At 52.1% G+C, this 18,918-nt stretch overlaps 1 protein-coding gene and 1 long non-coding RNA gene across 2 annotated transcripts in view; both read right to left on the bottom strand.

The window, feature by feature from the left end:
• Positions 1 to 8,881, bottom strand: part of UACA (uveal autoantigen with coiled-coil domains and ankyrin repeats) — a 55,750-nt gene extending 46,869 nt beyond the window's left edge. The window contains exon 1 of the mRNA XM_090028657.1: positions 8,458 to 8,881. Coding sequence (XP_089884783.1) covers positions 8,458 to 8,553 — 96 coding nt within the window. The 5' untranslated portion in view covers positions 8,554 to 8,881. The remainder of the gene's footprint in view (positions 1 to 8,457) is intronic.
• Positions 8,882 to 15,238: 6,357 nt separating this feature from the next.
• Positions 15,239 to 17,836, bottom strand: LOC149851997 (uncharacterized). Its single transcript, XR_016439331.1, has 2 exons — positions 17,783 to 17,836; positions 15,239 to 17,470 (listed from the first exon to the last, which is right to left on the bottom strand). It is a non-coding gene; the product is annotated as an uncharacterized LOC149851997 (long non-coding RNA).
• Positions 17,837 to 18,918: the final 1,082 nt, after the last annotated feature.

The following is an 18,918-nucleotide window of genomic DNA, read 5'->3' as shown; positions in this document are numbered from 1 at the left end:
GATGGGTCTTGAGGCAGCTTGTCAACAGGTGAGACAACGAACACTGAAGAGGGATTTTATTAGAGGCTTAGAGACCAGCTGCTAAACTAAGCTCCTGGCTTATTTTTTGGTCTGACATGCTAAAGGAGGTGCTTAGGAGGGAAAGAAAGCTATGATCTCCCTTATATTTCCTTGCATCTATGGAACTTGAAAGTCTCTTTGATAATACTGAGGCCTTGCATCTGCCCCTACCCAGCCACTTGACCTCATGCAAATGCTGAAGCGGATGCAGGAGCAGCCGTCCATGGGGGAAACGCCTGCAGCTTTAATGGCTTTCTAAAAGCAGACCCAGACTCAAAGCCTACCTACTCAGCAGTGCACGTCCCTGAAAATTAACACCCTCAGAAACAACCCTGCGCAGGCCTTGCCATTTCAAGTAAGTATTTAAAAGCGAGAGGGTAACGAGAAAGCATCGCAGTGCCTGCCCGGGGTGGTATTTGCAAGGCATTCCCAGTACACAGGGTATGGAGAACGAAGGGAGAAAGTGAGACAGGATGTTCTTAGGTTACCAGAAATAACGAAAAGGGCATACAGCTGCTAGGACAGCGGGAAGCAGAGGTCCAGGGTACGATCAGCAATCAAGATTATTTATAGGCTAGGTCTCCTACGTGGTTCCAAGCTTTTCACCACTGAACTATCCCAGCAGCCATCCCCAGGACCAGGAAGAAATGGAAAGTTCAGAAGAAAAAGTCATTTTCCTCTGCAGAGCCTAAATTTTCCATTATACACACCACTTTCACACCTACACTGCAAGGTGCTGGTCCACTAGACTGACAGGCCACCGGTTCTCAGATTTTAAGACTGGAGGCCTCCCTCAGAAAACATCAGTTGATTTTTCTGTAGTCACAAAAAAGGGGTGAAAACTAATAGAACAATTCTGTTACAAAGAGCTCAGCAGGGCAGAAAGCCACCGATACAATGCAATTCCTGTTTGAAAACACAGTTTATCTTGTGAATCATGTTCGCACACCTCGCAGTGACAGCCCGGGGGCACCCCTGAAAGGATCTCAAGGGGCCCCCAGGTGCCACAGGCCCCCGGTTGAGGATCCCTGGACTAGAACAAGATGGAGAATCCGGCTGTTTTTCCTCTGACTCTTTAGATGAAATTACAGCAAAAGGCATCCGTGCTCGCTTGCCTCCGGCTCGGACACAAAGCACGAGGAGACATGGGACACTGGGATTTGGAGTGGAAGACGGCTTCAGAAAGCAACTAAGCGGTACCACCATCACCTCCAAATCATCCTCTGCTTCTCCTGCCAGGAGGGCTGGGGCCCATCACCGGTGCACGCAGCTAATGGTCACACAAGGCTGCCATACAAGCACAGACCCGAGCTAGCTGGAGGATGCCCTGAGACGAGAGCTACACCAGCACACTGCCAGAAATGCCTCATAGGGACCCAGTCCTACCAGACCCTGACCTGCCCTTGATCTGTTTATAGGGGTGGGAAAGGCAAAGACCTTCATGCCACGTGCATAAGACCCGTCATCCTTCATTAGACGCAGAGGTCCTGGAGATGGGCTGGTCCTCAAAATCCAGATTTCCACTCTGCGTACAGGTAATAAACACTGCTTGTTCAGCTGTACAGACTGGCTGTTTTTCCTCCACATCTCCCAGCCGAGAAAGACTCTCTCACCTACACTGGAGTATGGTTTAGGTATCATAAAGTTCAGAGACTGAGACTCCTAAGCTGCATCACCACTGCTCAGCCTCTTGACTGGCATTTCTCGAGGAACTGCTGCTCTTGATATGCTCTGGCACCACAATACAAGTGTAATCCTGCACACAAAAATCTCATTTATGACTTACCATCACCCCCAGCAAACCCGCCCTCAGATCTGAAGCAAGGTGCCGTTTGCTACAGACCGTGCTGGAATGAGATTTGTTTTTAAATGGACTTGGAGTGACATAAAAGCCCCGTGTTCAGTCACTACCATATCTGCTCTTATCTGGGGACTCAGGCCTCTGGTTGACTAGTTCCCCCAGAGGCGACGGACAGTTGTCTTAATGCAAACAGGGAGGAGGGGAGGGGAGCAAGCTCTTTCGGAGCTGGTCACTGGGGCTTTCGGGACCCGAGGCTGGAAACCCAAACTACATCGATCCGAGGCGCTCATCCGATGGTGAGCGGGGTGGTGCAAGATCCCACTCAGGAGAGAACACGCAGGGTATCATGCATTGACACTGCTGGCATTCATGGTCTTCAGGTCTCAGAGCCAACGTGAACAGAAGCTGCTCACACTTGCTAGCGAGACCGTTCGGACCACCTGCAACCTCCCACGGAGTCAGCCAAGACTCCTCGCTCCAGAGCACAACCCTGCAGCATATTCTTGGGCCCTAAACTTTGTACTGGGCAAATGGGTCAGCATGCTCCTCCCCTAAGCATCAGCCGCAAAGCTGATTTCTCATCCAGGCTCTCCACTGCAATTTGTGTTACTAACACACACAAAAAAAATGAATGGCATTTGTTGACATCCTGCTGCTTCCTCTTAGCCGCTGGCCCAGACTTGCACAAGCACAGGGCTTGGTAGAAATTCTCTGCCTTCTCTGCCAACTCGCCCTGGCACAAGTTGCGAGCAGCAGACAGAAAATAAGGCCGGCAGAGCGCCCTGCGGCTTCAACTGAGTTCGCTTGGCCTTCTTTTTAGGCTCAGTTTGGAAGCTGGGCAAACACAAGTGCGAACGCTCAGCAGTCTGACATCAGGGCACTTGCCGTTACTTCTTCCACCTGAGCAGACGGGAACAAGGGGCTCCCTTCCCTCCTACGCTGGACATCGTGCATGCGTCCTGCTCCTAGAACACGGACCTAGCCCCCTCGACTAACCTCTCGGAGGTGACGCGATTGCCCTTTTCCTCCAGGTCCTAGCTCTCAGATGCACGCTAGACCCTTTGGGCTCAGTAGGCTGTGCACATGAATGAAGCAGATGCTTCTTACAAACCACTCGACATCCAAGAAGAAAACACAACTCTCAACAACCGCACCTGCCAAATGAAAACGGTACAGACGAGCTCGGGAAGGGCAGGCTGAGCAGCACTTTTACTGCAGAGCGAGGCTGACACGTTGGCAATACGAGGCGATGTTTCTTCTCCTTAAAAGTTTAGTAAACAGGTCTCATGACAGTTCTCACGTGAAAAAGCTAGACAAGTCAGCTGTTTGCACGTCACCTAGGATGTCAGACAGGAAGCTCACACCGGACTTGCAATACAAACCCACCCGCCAGATCACAGAGCATCACTGCCAACCTCATTACTCTTTAGCCTGCACCCGACCGAACCCAGGCACCTCGCTTAAAAACAATGCGCATTTGGGTTCAGTCACCCTCGTTCATTTTGGGCACCAAGCGCCCAAAGTTGTAGTGGCAGCAAACAAATTTTTCAATGCCCACCATTGACAAGCCCGTTGCTTTAGGCGTTCGGGGCTACGAATACTCAGGCACAACATCCACACCGTATACAGGAGATTTTTTTTGTTGCCAGACTGTTTGAATTCAAACTGCTTGCCTCAGGTTGTCACAGGCAGCTGGTCAGACACACGAATAATACGTCTGTGTGAAAGCCACCAGAAAGCCTACGGACTTTTAATGAAAGTCTCTCAAGACTGTTTATGAGTTTCAGTGCTAAATCCTCATCCCCCTTCCAGGCATTTACGCATCACCCTGCTCAAGCCCTGACAACTGTTACCTTAATCTTAAAATAAAGGTGCAGTACGCAGCAAAGTAGTGAGAAGGAAAAGGAGCCGTGTGTTAGGTTTTTCAAGGACTTGGTAAAACAGAAGAGAATTGCCTTGAGGCACTGAATAGAGGTGCAACAGTGTATAGTCCAAACCTCTGCCCTAGCAAACTGGGGGCACTGTTAATTAAGGTCACATCTGCATGAGCATTGATATTAAGCTGCAAAAATTTTAAAGGCAGACAAAGCCAAGAAGGAAAGAGCAAATGGACAAAGCAGCCCTGCAGCAGCGTACGGCCAGTAGAGAGAACAGGACAGAAAGAAAGCGGCGATTATGGCAGCGCTACTACTGCCATATCAGCTTTCAGCTTTATTGGCCTGTCCATAGCTCGTCCCTCACAAAGGTCAGAGTACGTGCCTGATTAAAGTGACGTGGTAGCGTGACACATTAAAGGCATTCCTCTGTGAACCGAGACAGTAATTCAGCTGCCACTTTCAAAAAAAAAAAAAATCACTGAGCAACAAAAGAAGCTGGATTTCCCAAAGAAAAAGAATCCAGCTGGAGCTGAAGAGATTGGGTTCAAACAGGACGGACTGGGTTTTCCACGTGAACAGACGGGATAGTTTTGACCTCAGTTACTCCACCAGCCAGATTCATCACGCAACCTGCAAGCACATCTTCTACCTCCGAAACGAGTGGCAGAGGTCACTTCAGCCATGATTTACACTGCCAACGACGGTCTCCCATCTGGGGAGCTAGGAGTCTCCCTACAGGTGACTTCCCTTGGAGTAAATCCTAATTTGTAGGACTAAGATGAACTACTTAAACCTGCAAGCAGCAAAACTGGAGCTGCTTAGTAAACAGGGCGGTCGTCTCCACTTTTCCCAGCAGATGCCCAAGCATAGCACCATTTATTACTAAGCCAGGTCTTCAGAGCAAACTTGCCCTATTTACAATTGAGTTGCACAGAGTATGTTATACAGTGCAACTTTCCATCCTTCCTTAATGCAGGTAATAGGGTGAGACATGACTGCTAATGATGACAGAGTGAAAGTCCTAAAGATCTCAGGTTTTCTTCCAAAGAAATTTAACATAACAAATCTCCCTGCTTGAGTCAACATGGAGTAGGAAACTTCAAGGCACGCCAGCAGGACATGACGGATCTGGTTTTGAACAGCAGTATCAGCTCATTTAGCGAACTAATGATAAGGGTGCGCTTTATAAACGTTGCTTGCGAAGAGGAGAGACTAAAACGAATGCCTTTTGTGTAAAGCCAGAAAAAAACTACAGTAACTTTACCCCTCACTTCAGACATCTTGTAGCAAAACATTTCAGTTAGGTCTCCCAAGTAAAGATTGGATAGCTGCTTATAATCATGTCATCAGAAAATGACTAATCAAAAGAGACCTGAGAGCTCACCGAATCTTTACCTACCAAATCAGGCGTTTTAAAGGTGTGTGATGGTTACATCGCAAGCAGGAGCATGAACTCCCTGGTCCTGTGCAGTGAACAGGGCACCAATGTGGAAAGCTGCATAGGATTTCATGGACCGTTCAATGTTCCCCCAACAGATTCACACTGGAAGGGGCACACTTGAGACAGGAAAATTGCTTTCCAATACACGTTGATAAAGCTCTTTAGACAAACCTGAGTCCCTCTGTTACAGAGCATACTTGGATATCTTCAGCTCTACAAAGAAGGCATCGGTACCATCTACATGCTCCAGAGGTTAACCGCAGGAAGAGCATCTTAAGACTGGGCTGTGGTCTGGCTTGTGTAGCCAGACAGACCGCAAGATGCCCCTTTATACCCCTGCACCGATTCCCCATCCCAGCTCACCAGACAAGCAGGAAGAGGAAGCAGAAAGCATATACCAATTACATTGTCGGGTCTGGCAGGGCCAGGTACGGGCCTGGAGGGACGTGAGAGGAGAAAGACTGCAGCTCTCGGAGATAAGCTCCCTTCCCATCTGCCCCAGGGCTAGCCCAACAGCAAGCTGGCCTCACAGCAGTCACGCAAAGATGGGTTAGCTGGTTATACAGTCCTTTCTTCATGTACAGCATCATCTCATGGAAATATATTACATGAGACTAAACAGTCTCGCTGTGTTAAAATGCCAATTTTTCCAACTATTTGAGTTTGTCTAATAAAAGATATCAGATTTACCCAAAGACCCTTTTCTGCCTATGTCCTTAGACCAACAGGGCTACACCCCACACCCCCATCTCCAACAGCAGCACCCCAAAGGACATGCTCAAGGAGGATTTTAGCTTTGGTTTCACAGGCTGTCACCCTGTTTACCCAGCAGGGAGATGAGACCTGGGAAAAGCACCTGCTGCCCAACCGTTGCAAGGAGTGGCTTATTGACAAGGCATGATATAATTGCTTTTGTATTTAGGAACAAGACCAAACAAGCGGGAAACATCTTGCCAGTCTAGACGCTCATACGGAAACAAGAAGTGCTTATAAAACCAGTAGGGCTAAAAAAGTACTTCTGCTAAATATCGCAGGGCTAAAAATGCCAATATTTAGCAGAAGTCCTTTTTTAGCCCTGCATTTGAAAAGTACTTCTGCTAAATATCAGCATTTCAAATGCAGCACTGATGAGGTTTATAAATAAACTATTTTGGATTGATCAGAAGCCTACATCATCTGCAACCGTATAGGACCACACAGTATTTGCACACCGCACTCTCAATCTTCTTTTTCTTTGGGCCCCGGCAAGCAGAAAGCATTCAGGTGTTCCTTACCTAAATGCAAAGTAAAAGCAAAGGGCAGGGTTGGTGCAATTTGTTTGTGCACACATGCATGCATGCACATACAGTCACCACAAATGAACTCATCTTCTCAGCCCCTGAAGACATTTCAGAAGTAGCCATATCAAGGAGTGTGCCAGGACATTTAATTCTCATCAGCTCAAGCAGACAACAATGCAGAGGTCAGCTTGTGAAGATAAACACAGCTTTCCTTAGACCCCCTACCAGGGCCATCTACCACCCAATGTTTGCACCACCTAGCTATTAACATTCAGCACGGAGGAGACCTATTGTATTATTTCAACTCTAAGACACACTTCTTATAACCAAATTTCTTCTAAAAAAGAAAAAAAAAAAAAGCCTGCATCTAAAACCAGAGTGGAAATAAAACTCTCACATAGGTACCATATACGCTGCTTGCTTGTAAAAAAGCAAACAAGGTGCTTTGGGTAAATGTGAGATTTTATTAGGCCAACTAAATAGTTGGAAAAATTGTTCTTTGCATAATTTTGTGCCCAAGAGCTTGCAAAGAACAGGTTTTCCAACTGTTCCAATAAAAGATATCGCATCTACCCAAAGACCCTCCTTAGACACGACTACAACCAACAACCCTGAAGCAGTCTTGTAAAAACATTTTATTTGCAGGGGTTTCTTTGGATTGGGTGCATCTTAAATTCAAGGACCTCTTATATTCAAAACTGTTTTAAACCAGATTAAGAGCCATGATTCCCAAAGAGTTTCAACCACTTATTTCCTCAGTCTACAACAGAAACAAGCTAGGCTGCAGCTCATTATGGCCCCAACCATGCAGTGAACAGAATTATTTTATAGTACAGACAAAGCTTTGCGTGGATGCATGTCATGGCTAATGAACTAGCAACGGCAAGCTGATTACATTCTTCAGTTCTGATAAGGCCACAAGAGAGATCAGATAAGAATGCAAGATAGTGTGTTTTATTGTCAGAGGAGAGGATAAAAGAGAAGCTCTGTTGCTTAACTAAAGGAATGTGGAGGAAAAGTCACATTTACCGAGCACAGCAACATCCTCAGAAGAAGCTTTGCAAAGCGTACAACTTTCCTGGCCATGAAGCTCAATGGAGAACAGTTTAATGCAGCGAAGCATTTCCCTTCACTCACTAGCAGAAGTAAGAACTGCTCCTTCCGTGCTCCCTTTGGGATACGCTGCATATTTAAAATACAAGTAACTAGCAATGAAGTCTCTGCAAAATGAGGCCAGCTTAATAAACCAACTGCCTACCTTTCTGCTCCAACAGCCTGTTCATGAAGAGACTAGAAACTGCTAACCCTTTATCAAGGCATCACAAACAGCTGTATTCATTTAAAAGAAAAGTTTCTTTGAGGCTTTTTAAAAAAAGATGAGATTCTCTCTACCCACAACCAATCGCTGTATGTGCCATCTTCGTCTTTCAGCTTTCAGGAGCACAGCATCCTGGGATACAAGCACACCCCAAGAAAAGCATAGCAGTTAAGATATAGAAAACAACCAGTTAAAAATCAGGATATGAGGTTCAAGACAGGGATGATTCCCTTTTTTTTTTTTTTACTAGTGTAAAGTGAAGCATAAGCTGGGTTTGAGATCCTGCCTCTGGCACCCAAAACTATAGCCTGCAAAACAGAACAGTACACCTGGCCAAGTTTGTGTGTCAGAGAAAGAAGGCCCCAAATGACTGTCCAGGGATTGCAGCCCACCTCTTACCCTCCCCTTCCAAAGAAGAGCCAGGTATCAGGGGTGCAGGCTAGCCCATGAGAAGTGGGCAACGCTGACTGTAGTCCACCAGTCTGAAAATGCAGGGACCCAGCGCTTGAGGAGCTCCACCTCTCCGATTCATGCTGGAACACATTCAAGCGTGCAATTCCAGTTGTTCCAGAACACTGCTAGATACCAGTAACCATCATTTGCAACAACACCCTAAAATAGCTGGAGCACAAGCTGTGTTAGCGATCGGGTAAATGCAGTTAAAGATTGATGGGATTTACCGTGTTAGATTGGACCACTGGTCTACGCACTTCTCCAAGCTGCTGGTACTCAGAAGATTCGCAAGCACGCCAGGAACCGCAGCAGTAGTGAAGCATTTTGCACCCAGGTGCCAAAGCTTTCCTGGCCCCTTTAGGCAAAGCAAAGCAACGTTTCTCACTCTTCGCTCATCTTGAGCCGCAACCACTGTGTGCGTCCATGTCATTTTCCAGCCATCTTAAATGCTCCAACGTGAAGACGTATTTCATGCAGCAATGCGTTCTGCAACACGCCACTCTGAAATGAGCAAGATTTTCCTTTCCAGGCTCTGAATTCACTGCAGTCCAGTTTTGATTCCCCTCCCTATGCCAGCGCAGCCTTAGCGAGAAGCGTGGTTCTCACCACCCCCCTCATTTCACTAAAGCGCCGAGTCCCCTTGCAGTCGAATTTCAAGTTAACAAGTCCTCGTCACCGAAGCTTGTCAGCAGATCTCAATCGTTTTGCTCACCTTTGCTGCAGACCTTGTCAAATTTTATAATGGACCAACCAAAAACAACCAGAGAAACCCCAGGTCAGAGATATCCTTTCAGCAGTTCCTCTCAAGGGCATCCAAGGACCCCATGTGCACTTAACTTCTGTGCCACGGCATCAGAAACCTTCAGAAGGGCCCATAACAGCTCCTTCAGCCCCCAAGCCCATGTGCATGGAGAAAAAGGTTACGCTATTTTTGTGCAGTGTAAGGTAACACCTGCTAATAAGTGAAGCCTCGTCTGTCACCAACAAGGTCTTGCCTTCTTCAGTTTCCCTTGCACCACAGGGATTAGGACTGCTCAGCTGAAAATCATTTCCAAGTCTCTCACGTTACAGAACTGGGCATTCAGCCTCCCCAAAATATTTTCAATAATTATTTGTTTTCTGGCTAAAGGGCAATGCTTATAAACATATTTCTGGTGGAAGCATCCACAACACGTGGCACAAAAGCTTGTTTAAATTGTACTAGTAACTCATGAAAAACAAGATTAAGTTAAGCCAAGAATGACAGAACAGCTAGCGCGAAGGAATCGGGAGCAGTGATTCCCATGGGCAACAATAGTGAGCACGTCCCGTTCTGCAGGCCCCAGGGGGCCTCGCTATCAGTCAACCTGAAGAAACTTTATCTGCAGGAAGCCAAATTTCCTTTCAGCAGCGACAGAGCTGCTGAACGCATTGCCCGTGGGTGGTGGGCTAGGAACTGCTCCTGCAAAGGGACAGCTTTAGTTGCTATTGCCAGTTGCAGTTTTACCTTTTGCAATTTAAGTCCAACATTTCTGAATAAAGCTGTTCCAAAACCACATGGCAAGGCAGCACAACTCTACTTCTGCCTACAGGGGCTGACAACATCCATTCAGACCCTGTGCAAGGGACTTTCATTGGTTTCTCCAGCCTGCTAATAAAGCAGACAAAAGCTAGACTGGAAGGCAGGTTGTTCCACATTCTCTACAATGAGACATTACATGACTATATTAGTGTAACTGCATTCCTCCTGCATCCCAGTCCTCCCATGCTGTCCCTCCCACACAAGCACGCACATTTTTGTGACACTCTCCTCCCCCACAGACTCATCTCTTCCAGCTCTCCGCACTCCCTTGTCACCACAACCCCCCCGCCTCCCTTCTCCGGACCCAGGAGCTGGGTGGCACTTTTTAGCAGACCTGCAAATGCACGTGGGGCTGTACACACAGACGCCTGAAAACAGATCCTGCCAGACAGCAACAGCTATTTGCACAGAGTATTAGTAAAAAACAAACCATCCGAAATTCAGTCTCAAAGAAAAAGATCATTTTTTGGAAATTTCTAATATAAGGTATAATCTCTGAACCAAGTTCTATAGTTTGAATGTCTCAGAGAGTGTAAGTTGGGCAAATGCACATGCTTGAAAGGACCAGTACAGCATCTCCATCTACCTTGAATTCCAAGAGCTGGCTGCCTTTCCTCCCATCCAGAACACAGTCTTTTGTGACGTATTAACCGCAGGAGGGACGCTGAATTCCTAGCATACACAGGAAGAACGCAGCTCCTCAGCACAAACTAGACCTCAAAGAGATGTATATACAGCATCAGTACAGATTTGGGCATCTCAAGCATGCAGAATATTTGGGGGCAAATGCTGCTGCGACACCTTGACTGTAACGAAGCAGCAGTTAAGAGTGATGTTCACATGGGGGAAAAATCCGTTTGCAGTCTCGAAAGCAACATTTCCCCGGTTAGCGTGCCAGGTCCTCAAGCTCTGTAGGGTTCGGCATTTTGAGACAGATCTTGGCACCTCCTAAATACGAAGCAAAACTTTGTCCTCCCAAGACCACAGACAACTCACTTGTCTGCCCAAGGGAGCAGCAGCATCCTGAAACTCGGACATCGGGATGACTTCACAGTCCTTCCAAACCTTGCAGCAATGCATTTATGGTGTTCGCTGCTACTGTTGGAAAAAGACTAGAAAAAGGACCCTCGGAGGTGGGCTCTGAAGTTATGAGCAGAGGACCGCTAGCCCGCAATACAGGTGCGTGGGGGAGCTGAGTCTAGACGGGGGGAAGGTTTTGAGTCCACCCCCCAGCCTTTCCCTTTGCCCCGACCCACAAGCACAAAGTTTTCGTTGCAATCTCACGAGCGAGTGCTTGATGCAAACGGTAAATGGCTCACGGCCTCCTCACCGCCGAGCTCATTGCAGCTGCCGGCGTAACAGCCGGGACCAACACCACCAACGCAGCCAACAAAAGCCGGGTCTTCCAAGGCCAAGGGAATCGGCACCTCCATCACTGGGACACAGCCCCTCCTCGGTCCTGATCTCTCCGTGTCGCAAAAGCAGCTTCTCTTCATGCACCAAAACAGTCCCAGCTTTTAACGGCAGTGCGTCGTGCAGGAGAAGCACCGATTCGTGCCACGCAGGCCGGCATTGGGCCCGTCCTTTCCTTTTTGCCTCCAGAAAACCACAAGCCACCGAACGCGCTGACGCTGCCATCTCTGAAGCCGGCTCTGACTTTTATTGCCACCATTATTGGCTGAGAAGCGATTGCCACCATTATTACCGCCAACATTTTAGGCTGGAAAAGTCAAGGCCGGTCTCATAGGAGAAGATATAATAAAAGAGATCAAATTGACCCAAAACCCTTTTGTAGCAAAGGGCACAGGCGGTGCCAGGCCGTGCACCGCACACGCGGATGAAAGACCTCCTGAGCCGTTCTGGTGCACGGGGCTGCTGCGTGCAGGGCGTTTATACACCCAATAACGTCTATATGCCCGACGCTCTTCCCAACCGGCAACGCTCCCCGGCGCGGAGGCGTGCTCCCACATACGCTGCGGCGGCGCTTTTTAAGGGGAGCTTTGGGGGAGCGAGTGGCGGAAGCCGTGCGCGGAGGCGGGGGGGTCCTGGACGAGATCCTGGGGGCGCCTGGGAAGTCGCGCGCGCCACGGGGGGGCACCCCGGATCCACGGAGCGTCGCCGCTACCAACCAGCCAAACGCGAGACGCCCCACCTGGGGCTTCGGCAACGGGGCGGGGGGCAGCTCTGGAGCCACTCCGGATTGTCGCGTTCACACACGGCGCCAGGACCCACAGTCCGGAGTCGCTCCGGACCGGGGCGTGCCCGTGTGGCGCCACCCTCCCCCCGGACCCAAACTCCGGAGGCGCTCCGGATCCGGGTGCTCACACGTGCCACCGCCCCCTGCCCCACGCTCCGGAGTCACTCTGGACTGGGGCGTTCACACATGGCGCCACCGCCACCAGGACCCGCGTGAACCACTGCCACCGAGTCGCTCCGGATCGGGGCATTCACACATGCCAACAGCCCCGGGACACACGCTCCCGACCGGGGTGCTCACAGATGCCACGGTCCCCAGGACGCCACACTCTGGACCGGGCGTTCACACGCGCCACCGCCCCGGGACCCGCACTCCGGAGTGACTCCGGCTCGGGGGGGGGGGGCGGCCACTCACCGCGCCGCCGCCCGGCGCCTCGTGCTTCCTGAGCCGGGACTTGAGGCTCTTCATGTCGCCACCACCGCCGCCAGCCGCGCCCGGGGCCGGGGCGCGCGGGACCCTCAGCGCGCCCGGCCCCGCCCCCCGCCCGGGGCGACCAATGGGCGCGCGGCGCCGCGGCCCGGCAGCCAATGCGCGCGGCGCGCGGGGGCGGGACTTCCTCTGGGGAAAGTTCTGCGGCGCTCACCTGGGGGGGCGGGGCCGCGGCACCTGGGCCCCGCCCACGGCCCCGCGCGCCGGAGCGACTGCGCGTTGCGGCCGCGCGCGTCGGACACGCGGCGGGGGATTAACACCCGGGGCAGACTTCAATGCGGGGCACAATTAATAGGGGGCGAAGTTAAAGCGGGGCAGAATTAGTCCGGGGCACAGTTAATGCGGGGCAGAATTACCCCGGAGCAGACTGGCTGCAGGGCAGCGTGCCCCCTGGTGCCCTGGCAGTGCCCAGATCCCCTCTCGCCTGCTTGCACCCCCACGGGGTCCCCCATGTCTGGCTCCCGCCAGGGCGCTGGAGCTGCTCTGGGTGCTGGGTCCTGCCCCGGGCAGCGCTCGCGGGGGGGGGGGGTAGAAGGGCCGTGGCGGGCTCAGGCCACCAGCCCACGGCCCAGGCTCTCGTGTCACAGAGGCTGGAAGGGCGAGCGGCCTGTACCCAGAAGCTTGCAAGGAACAAGTTTTTCCAACCATTTAGTGGCCCAAATACAAGGGATCACTTTTATTATTAATAGATGTCCCGGTCCAGGTCAAATTGGCACCAAATCGTATCGATGGAGCAGAGAAGTCCATCGGTCCAAACCCGACTCGGTGGGGCAGGCAGAACTCGCTCCCTCCCGGCCCCGCGTGCAGCGCTGCGACCACCGAGCATCCCTGCCCCACGCTCTCACCCCGGGACCCCCGAAGCCCGCGTGCCTGCTGGAGAGCTTGGGACTCGGGTGCCCCCGCTTGAGCTTAGGCTACGGGTCTACGCTTGATTTGAGCCAAAAGGCGAGAAGTGATACTGGGTTTCCCCAAGAGCCTCGTCTGCCTGGGTCTGAGCAGAGATTTTCATCGAAGCACAGAAACGAGGCTGGAAGGGAGCTCAGGAGGGCACATCCAGTCCAGCCCCCTGCTCCAGGCAGGACCAGCCCCACCTGCGTCATCCCAGCCAGGGCTTTGTCTGCTCAAGTCTTCAAAACCTCCAAGGATGGAGACTGCACCCCCTCTCTGGGGAGCCTGGCCCAGGGCTTCACCACCCTCCTGGTGAGAGTTTTTCCTAATATCCAACCTCAACTTCCCTTGCTGCAGCTTGAGCCCATTGCTCCTGCTGTCATTTGCCCCGACTGAGACCAGCCCAGCCCCATCCTCTTTGCAGCCCCCCTGCAGGGAAGTGAAGGCTGCAATTAAACCCCCTCAGTCTTCTCCTCTGCAGATGAAATCAGCCCATTTCCCTCCTCCTCTTTGCACGAGTTCCTCACCCCCCTTGCAGCCTGCAGCAGCGAAGGTCCAGGCAGTTGTGATGCAGAGCCCATGCCCTTCCCTCCCAGGCTCAAAAGAAACTCCCCCATAAAGCAGAACATCAAAAGAGTCCAGCGGCGGGCAATGGAAATGGTTGTGGGGCTGGAGGACAGGACTGGTGAGGAGAGGCTGAGGGAAACGGGCTGATTTAGACTGCAGAAGAGAAGACCAAGGGGGGATTGAATAGCAGCTTTCAGTGCCCGGGGCTCTCATAACAGTGGGGACCAACTCTAGCTCCAGCCTCCATCACACTCAATAGAAACACCAACGCCGGCGGCTTCCCTCCAGCTGGATTTGGCAGCGCTGCTCCGACCAGCCCAGCTCGTCCGTGCACGCAGCAGCCCGTTCGCCCCGTGCCTGGGGGAGGCCGGGCAGGCGGCGTGGCAGAGAGGGCAACCGCTTCTGGGAGGGTTTTCCAGCTACCTCCATCCATTCAGGTAGGTGAACGAACGGTGGGTGCCTCCGAGCAGCAACAAGCCGCGTGCTCCCCGCCACACTGTGCCCCTTTCCTCCAAGAACATCAGCTCCCGTTGGAGAAGTGGCTTCTTCTGGAGAGCCACCAGATACAAGACATAACCCGTGTCCAAACCAGGTAAGATCTATAAATCTTTCCTAGGACCACTGCCACCCCCAAGGCTCTTCCTGTGCTGGGAGCCGGGGTATTGCAAGCAGCCCATGCTCCAAGCACGCTCTAACAGGGTTGACAGACACGCGGGCAGTGGTGCCAGCAGGAGCTGGCAGCCCCATGGGGCAAGGGGTCGGCGGTGTTTACACCACCGAACAGCCCAAAGTTGCTCACAGAGCATCCTGCCCCAGCGCATCAGGAGCCTGAAGATGGTACTCGGGGACCAAGGTGGGGAAGGAGCTGCAAGAACGGACTGAAAGGGTGATTTGGGAACGCTGTGGGCATCCCCGGAGCCAAGGTGCTGCAGGCTAATCCCAGGATAAAGCGGGAATGCTGGAGCTTCACTACCCAGTGCTTCAGCAGGGCTGCCTGCCCCGGGGTCCCGAGAGCCAGCAGGGGCAAAGCACCTGCCTTCTGAGAAGGGCTTTACACCAGCGCAATAAAATAGTGATTGTTGTGTGCGCCACCAAACAACTTGGGGGTAAAAAGCCTGTTTCGACTCTTCTCTGTGCCTAACCTGCACAAAATGAACAATTCCAACCAGGAGCTCTTACCACACCTTCAGCTCCCCTGTGAAATATGAATTTGCACGTCTACCTAGGAGAACTTTTACAATCTCTCCTCTCTCCTATGCCTGATGAAGGGTGAGTGTGCCCGAAAGCTTGCAGATAAATACCATAATTTGTTTGCAAATACCTCATTGGTTTAATAAAAGACAGCACCTCTTCCACAAGTTTTGATTCCTTTTGCCTCTAGACCAATACAGCTACAACCAGATACCTGACCAAGCTTTCTATGGGTATAAAGGCTGATGAAGGGTGTTTGTGCCTGAAAGCTTGCAGTGAAAGAACTAGAACTCTTGGTTCCAAAATGATACCTTTTATTAGACCAACCAGAAAGTGGCAAGAAAATTGTCCTTTTCTGCCCTTCGAGGAGAGGCGACAGGACCTGAACCTGTTCAGCCTCCACAAGAGAAGGCTGAGGGGGATCTGGTGGCCTGTTACAAACTAGTCAGGGGATCAGCAGGCACTGGGGGAGCCCCTGTTCCCCCGAGCACGCCCAGGAGTGACCAGGAATACCGGTCACAAGCTGGCAGAGGGCAGGTTTAGGTTAGACATCAGGAGGCGACTTCACAGACGGGGCGGCTAGGGTCTGGGACCAGCTTCCAAGGGAAGTGGTGCTGGCTCCTACCCTGGGGGTGTTTAAGAGGAGGTTGGATGAACATCTTGCTGGGGTTGTTTGACCCCAGTACTCTTTCCTGCCGTGGCAGGGGGTCGGACTCAATGATATGCTCAGGTCCCTTCCGACCCTAGAAACTATGAAACTATAATAAAAGGTATTTTGGAAACAAGAGTTCTAGTTTTTTGTATGTCTTTTTGTCTCAGACCAACACGGCTACCGAGTACACCCCTGAAATGAAAGAACATTTTTTGGCAAAGATCTTGTCCATCTAATAAAAGATACCATCTCTACTATGAGGCCTGATTGCCTCTTCCATCTTTATTTTGGCATTCAGAGCCAAGGTAACAACTCCAGATGCAGTGCCCAAATGCAGCTGCGGAAGAAGGAGGTATTTCCAGTGCAGAGAGATGGGAGGTCTCCCAGTAGAAACCATTAGCAGAAGAAACCTGGCCTCTCCCCTCAGGTCCTCATTCTCCAGATTAAGCACCTGGTGCTTACTGACGCTCTTATGTGGTTTGGCAGCTGAACGCCAAGGCCACAAACAGCTGCTTCGCAAACAAGCAGAGCCTTCCTGCTGCTTCTCAAAACCTCTGTGGTCACCCACTGGGTGCAGTCCTCCCTCCTGTCTGCCAGGTCTCATGGCTGCAAGAAGCTGCCTAGAGTCCTTGGGTAAAACCAACAGTACTCCGGATTAAATCCCGAGGAAAGTAACGTAAACTCCCAGGCCGCCCTTCTGGACAGGCATCAGGAGCTGCTGCGACTTGGGACCCACCCATGCATGCACACCCCCAAATCCCCTCCTGGCAACGTCAGCCTTCCCCTGCCGCTGCCGGGGGGTGGCCAGCCCAGGCCCACGCAGCCATCCGCGCGGACCTGAGGCTGCGGGTGAGGACCGAGTGAACGGGGCCCTTGGCCGGCCCTGGGGGAGCTGCAGGGCAGCTTCTGCGCCCCCGCTCCTCGTCCTGGGAGAGGGAAGCGTCCGGCGGGGAGGAGCGGGGAGGTCTGGTGCCGGAGATGCCGTGGCGGGGTGGGGACAGAGCAGAGCCGCCCGGTGCCCCCAAGGGCTGCAGCCTTGACTCCGCTCACATAGAGGTGATGATTGCTGTGTTCGGTAACACAAGCCACCTTAATTGTGGCTGTGCTGCTCCCTGTTGAGGCCCGTTTACACGGATTACGGTGGCGTTTCCTTGCGGGTTCCCCTTGCTCGGTTTTGCTGCATCCGCGGGGTTGTTTCTTCTCACAGATGCGTGGTGCACACACTGTTCCTCCCCACGCACTTGGGAGAGCGTGGCATGGGGAGGGGGGTCATGCTGATTTACCCCTCGGGGACTGTGGGCTGGGAGGGGGCTTCAGCAGAATGGGCTCACTGGAACAGGTTACCCAGAGAGGTGGGGGAGTCTCCATCCTTGGAGGTGTTTAAGACACATCCTTGGCTGGGATGATGTAGTCGGGGCTGGTCCTGCTTGGAGCAGGGGGCTGGACTCAATGTGACCTCCTGAGGTCCCTGCCACCCTCATTTTCTATGCAATACATCCAAAATGGGAGTAGCATTGGGAAGCACAACTGAAAAGCAGAAGGAAGTGCCTGGAGCCCAGCTGTGCAGCGAAACAGGAGCAAAGTAAGCCTCTGAACCGAACCGAAGCATGGAGTCCCCTTCTGCTGTTATGGCACCAACATCTGGGCTCTGCTCGAGGGAGACGGTTGCTGGCCTTGCTGCTTTCCACACCCACGCTGGAGATTTAAGGAAAATATTTGCATCGTGGGACTGCAGGCGAGCAATGCGTTTCTGCAGCCGAGCCAGCACAGGCTCCTGGGAAGCCGACACGAAGGCGTGCAGCCGCTGAAAAGCAGCTCGCTCCCAAACCTATGATTTTGCCTGCGCCCAAACGCAGGCTGCCTGCCCACCCCCAGGCAGGAAAGGAAAGGGGTTAAAATCGCAGCCCAGGAAAGCTCGGTGGTTAGCGGTTGTGGCTTCAGCTCCCACGCGAGGCCCGTGAGCAAGGTGGCCTGGACGCGTTGCCCTTATCCCCAGATATCACTCACCCCTGAGCGCGGTGGAAAGGGAAGCAAAGTTTAAAGCTCAGCCGGAGCGAAAGGGGAACACCCTGCGCTCTCGCTATTTATAGCCAGTCATTCAAATCCCAGCAGCTTCCTGCATTGCTTTCTGCCTTAATCATCCAGAGACAACTGCCTCCCTCCATGCCCGGCTTGTGGGAGGATACACGCACGTCTTCCCTCCCTGCAGGGAAGGAGACATTCCTCGTCCCAGATGCAGGCATGGGTCCACGGCCCAGTCGTGGCAGGGTCTTTCATAGATTCATAGATGCTAGGGTCGGAAGGGACCTCAATAGATCATCGAGTCCGACCCCCTGCATAAGCAGGAAAGAGTGCTGGGCCTACATTACCCCAGCTAGATACACATCTAGCCTTCGCTTGAAGACCCCCAGGGTAGGGGAGAGCACCACCTCCCTTGGGAGCCCGTTCCAGACCTTGGCCACTCGAACTGTGAAGAAGTTCCTCCTAATATCCAATCTAAATCTGCTCTCCTCTAGCTTGTGGCCATTATTTCTTGTAACCCCCAGGGGCGCCTTGGTGAATAAATACTCACCAATTCCCTTCCGTGCCCCCCTGACGAACTTATAGGCAGCCACCAGGTCGCCTCTCAACCTTCTCTTGCGGAGGCTGAAAAGGTCCAGTTTCTCTAGTCTCTCCTCGTAGGGCTTGGCCTGCAGGCCCTTAACCATACGAGTGGCCCTTCTCTGGACCCTCTCCAGGTTATCCACATCCTTCGTGAAGTGCGGCGCCCAGAACTGCACGCAGTACTCCAGCTGCGGTCTGACCAGCGCCCGATAGAGGGGAAGTATCACCTCCTTGGACCTATTTGTCATGCATCTGCTGATGCACGATAAAGTGCCATTGGCTTTTCTGATGGTTTCGTCACACTGCCGACTCATGTTCATCTTGGAGTCCACTAGGACTCCAAGATCCCTTTCCACCTCCGTGCCACCCAGCAGGTCATTTCCTAGGCTGTAGGTGTGCTGGACATTTTTCCTCCCTAGATGCAGCACATTGCATTTCTCCTTGTTGAACTGCATTCTGTTGTTTTCTGCCCACTTGTCTAACCTGTCCAGGTCTGCTTGCAGCTGCTCCCTGCCCTCCGGCGTGTCCACTTCGCCCCA

The sequence above is a fragment of the Crocodylus siamensis genome, chromosome 15 (assembly GCF_052110815.1).
Source record: "Crocodylus siamensis isolate JL-2025a chromosome 15, ASM5211081v1, whole genome shotgun sequence".
NCBI lineage: Eukaryota > Metazoa > Chordata > Crocodylia > Crocodylidae > Crocodylus > Crocodylus siamensis.
The sequence above is the reverse complement of the archived record's forward strand: the minus strand, read 5'-3'. Positions and strand labels throughout refer to the sequence as shown.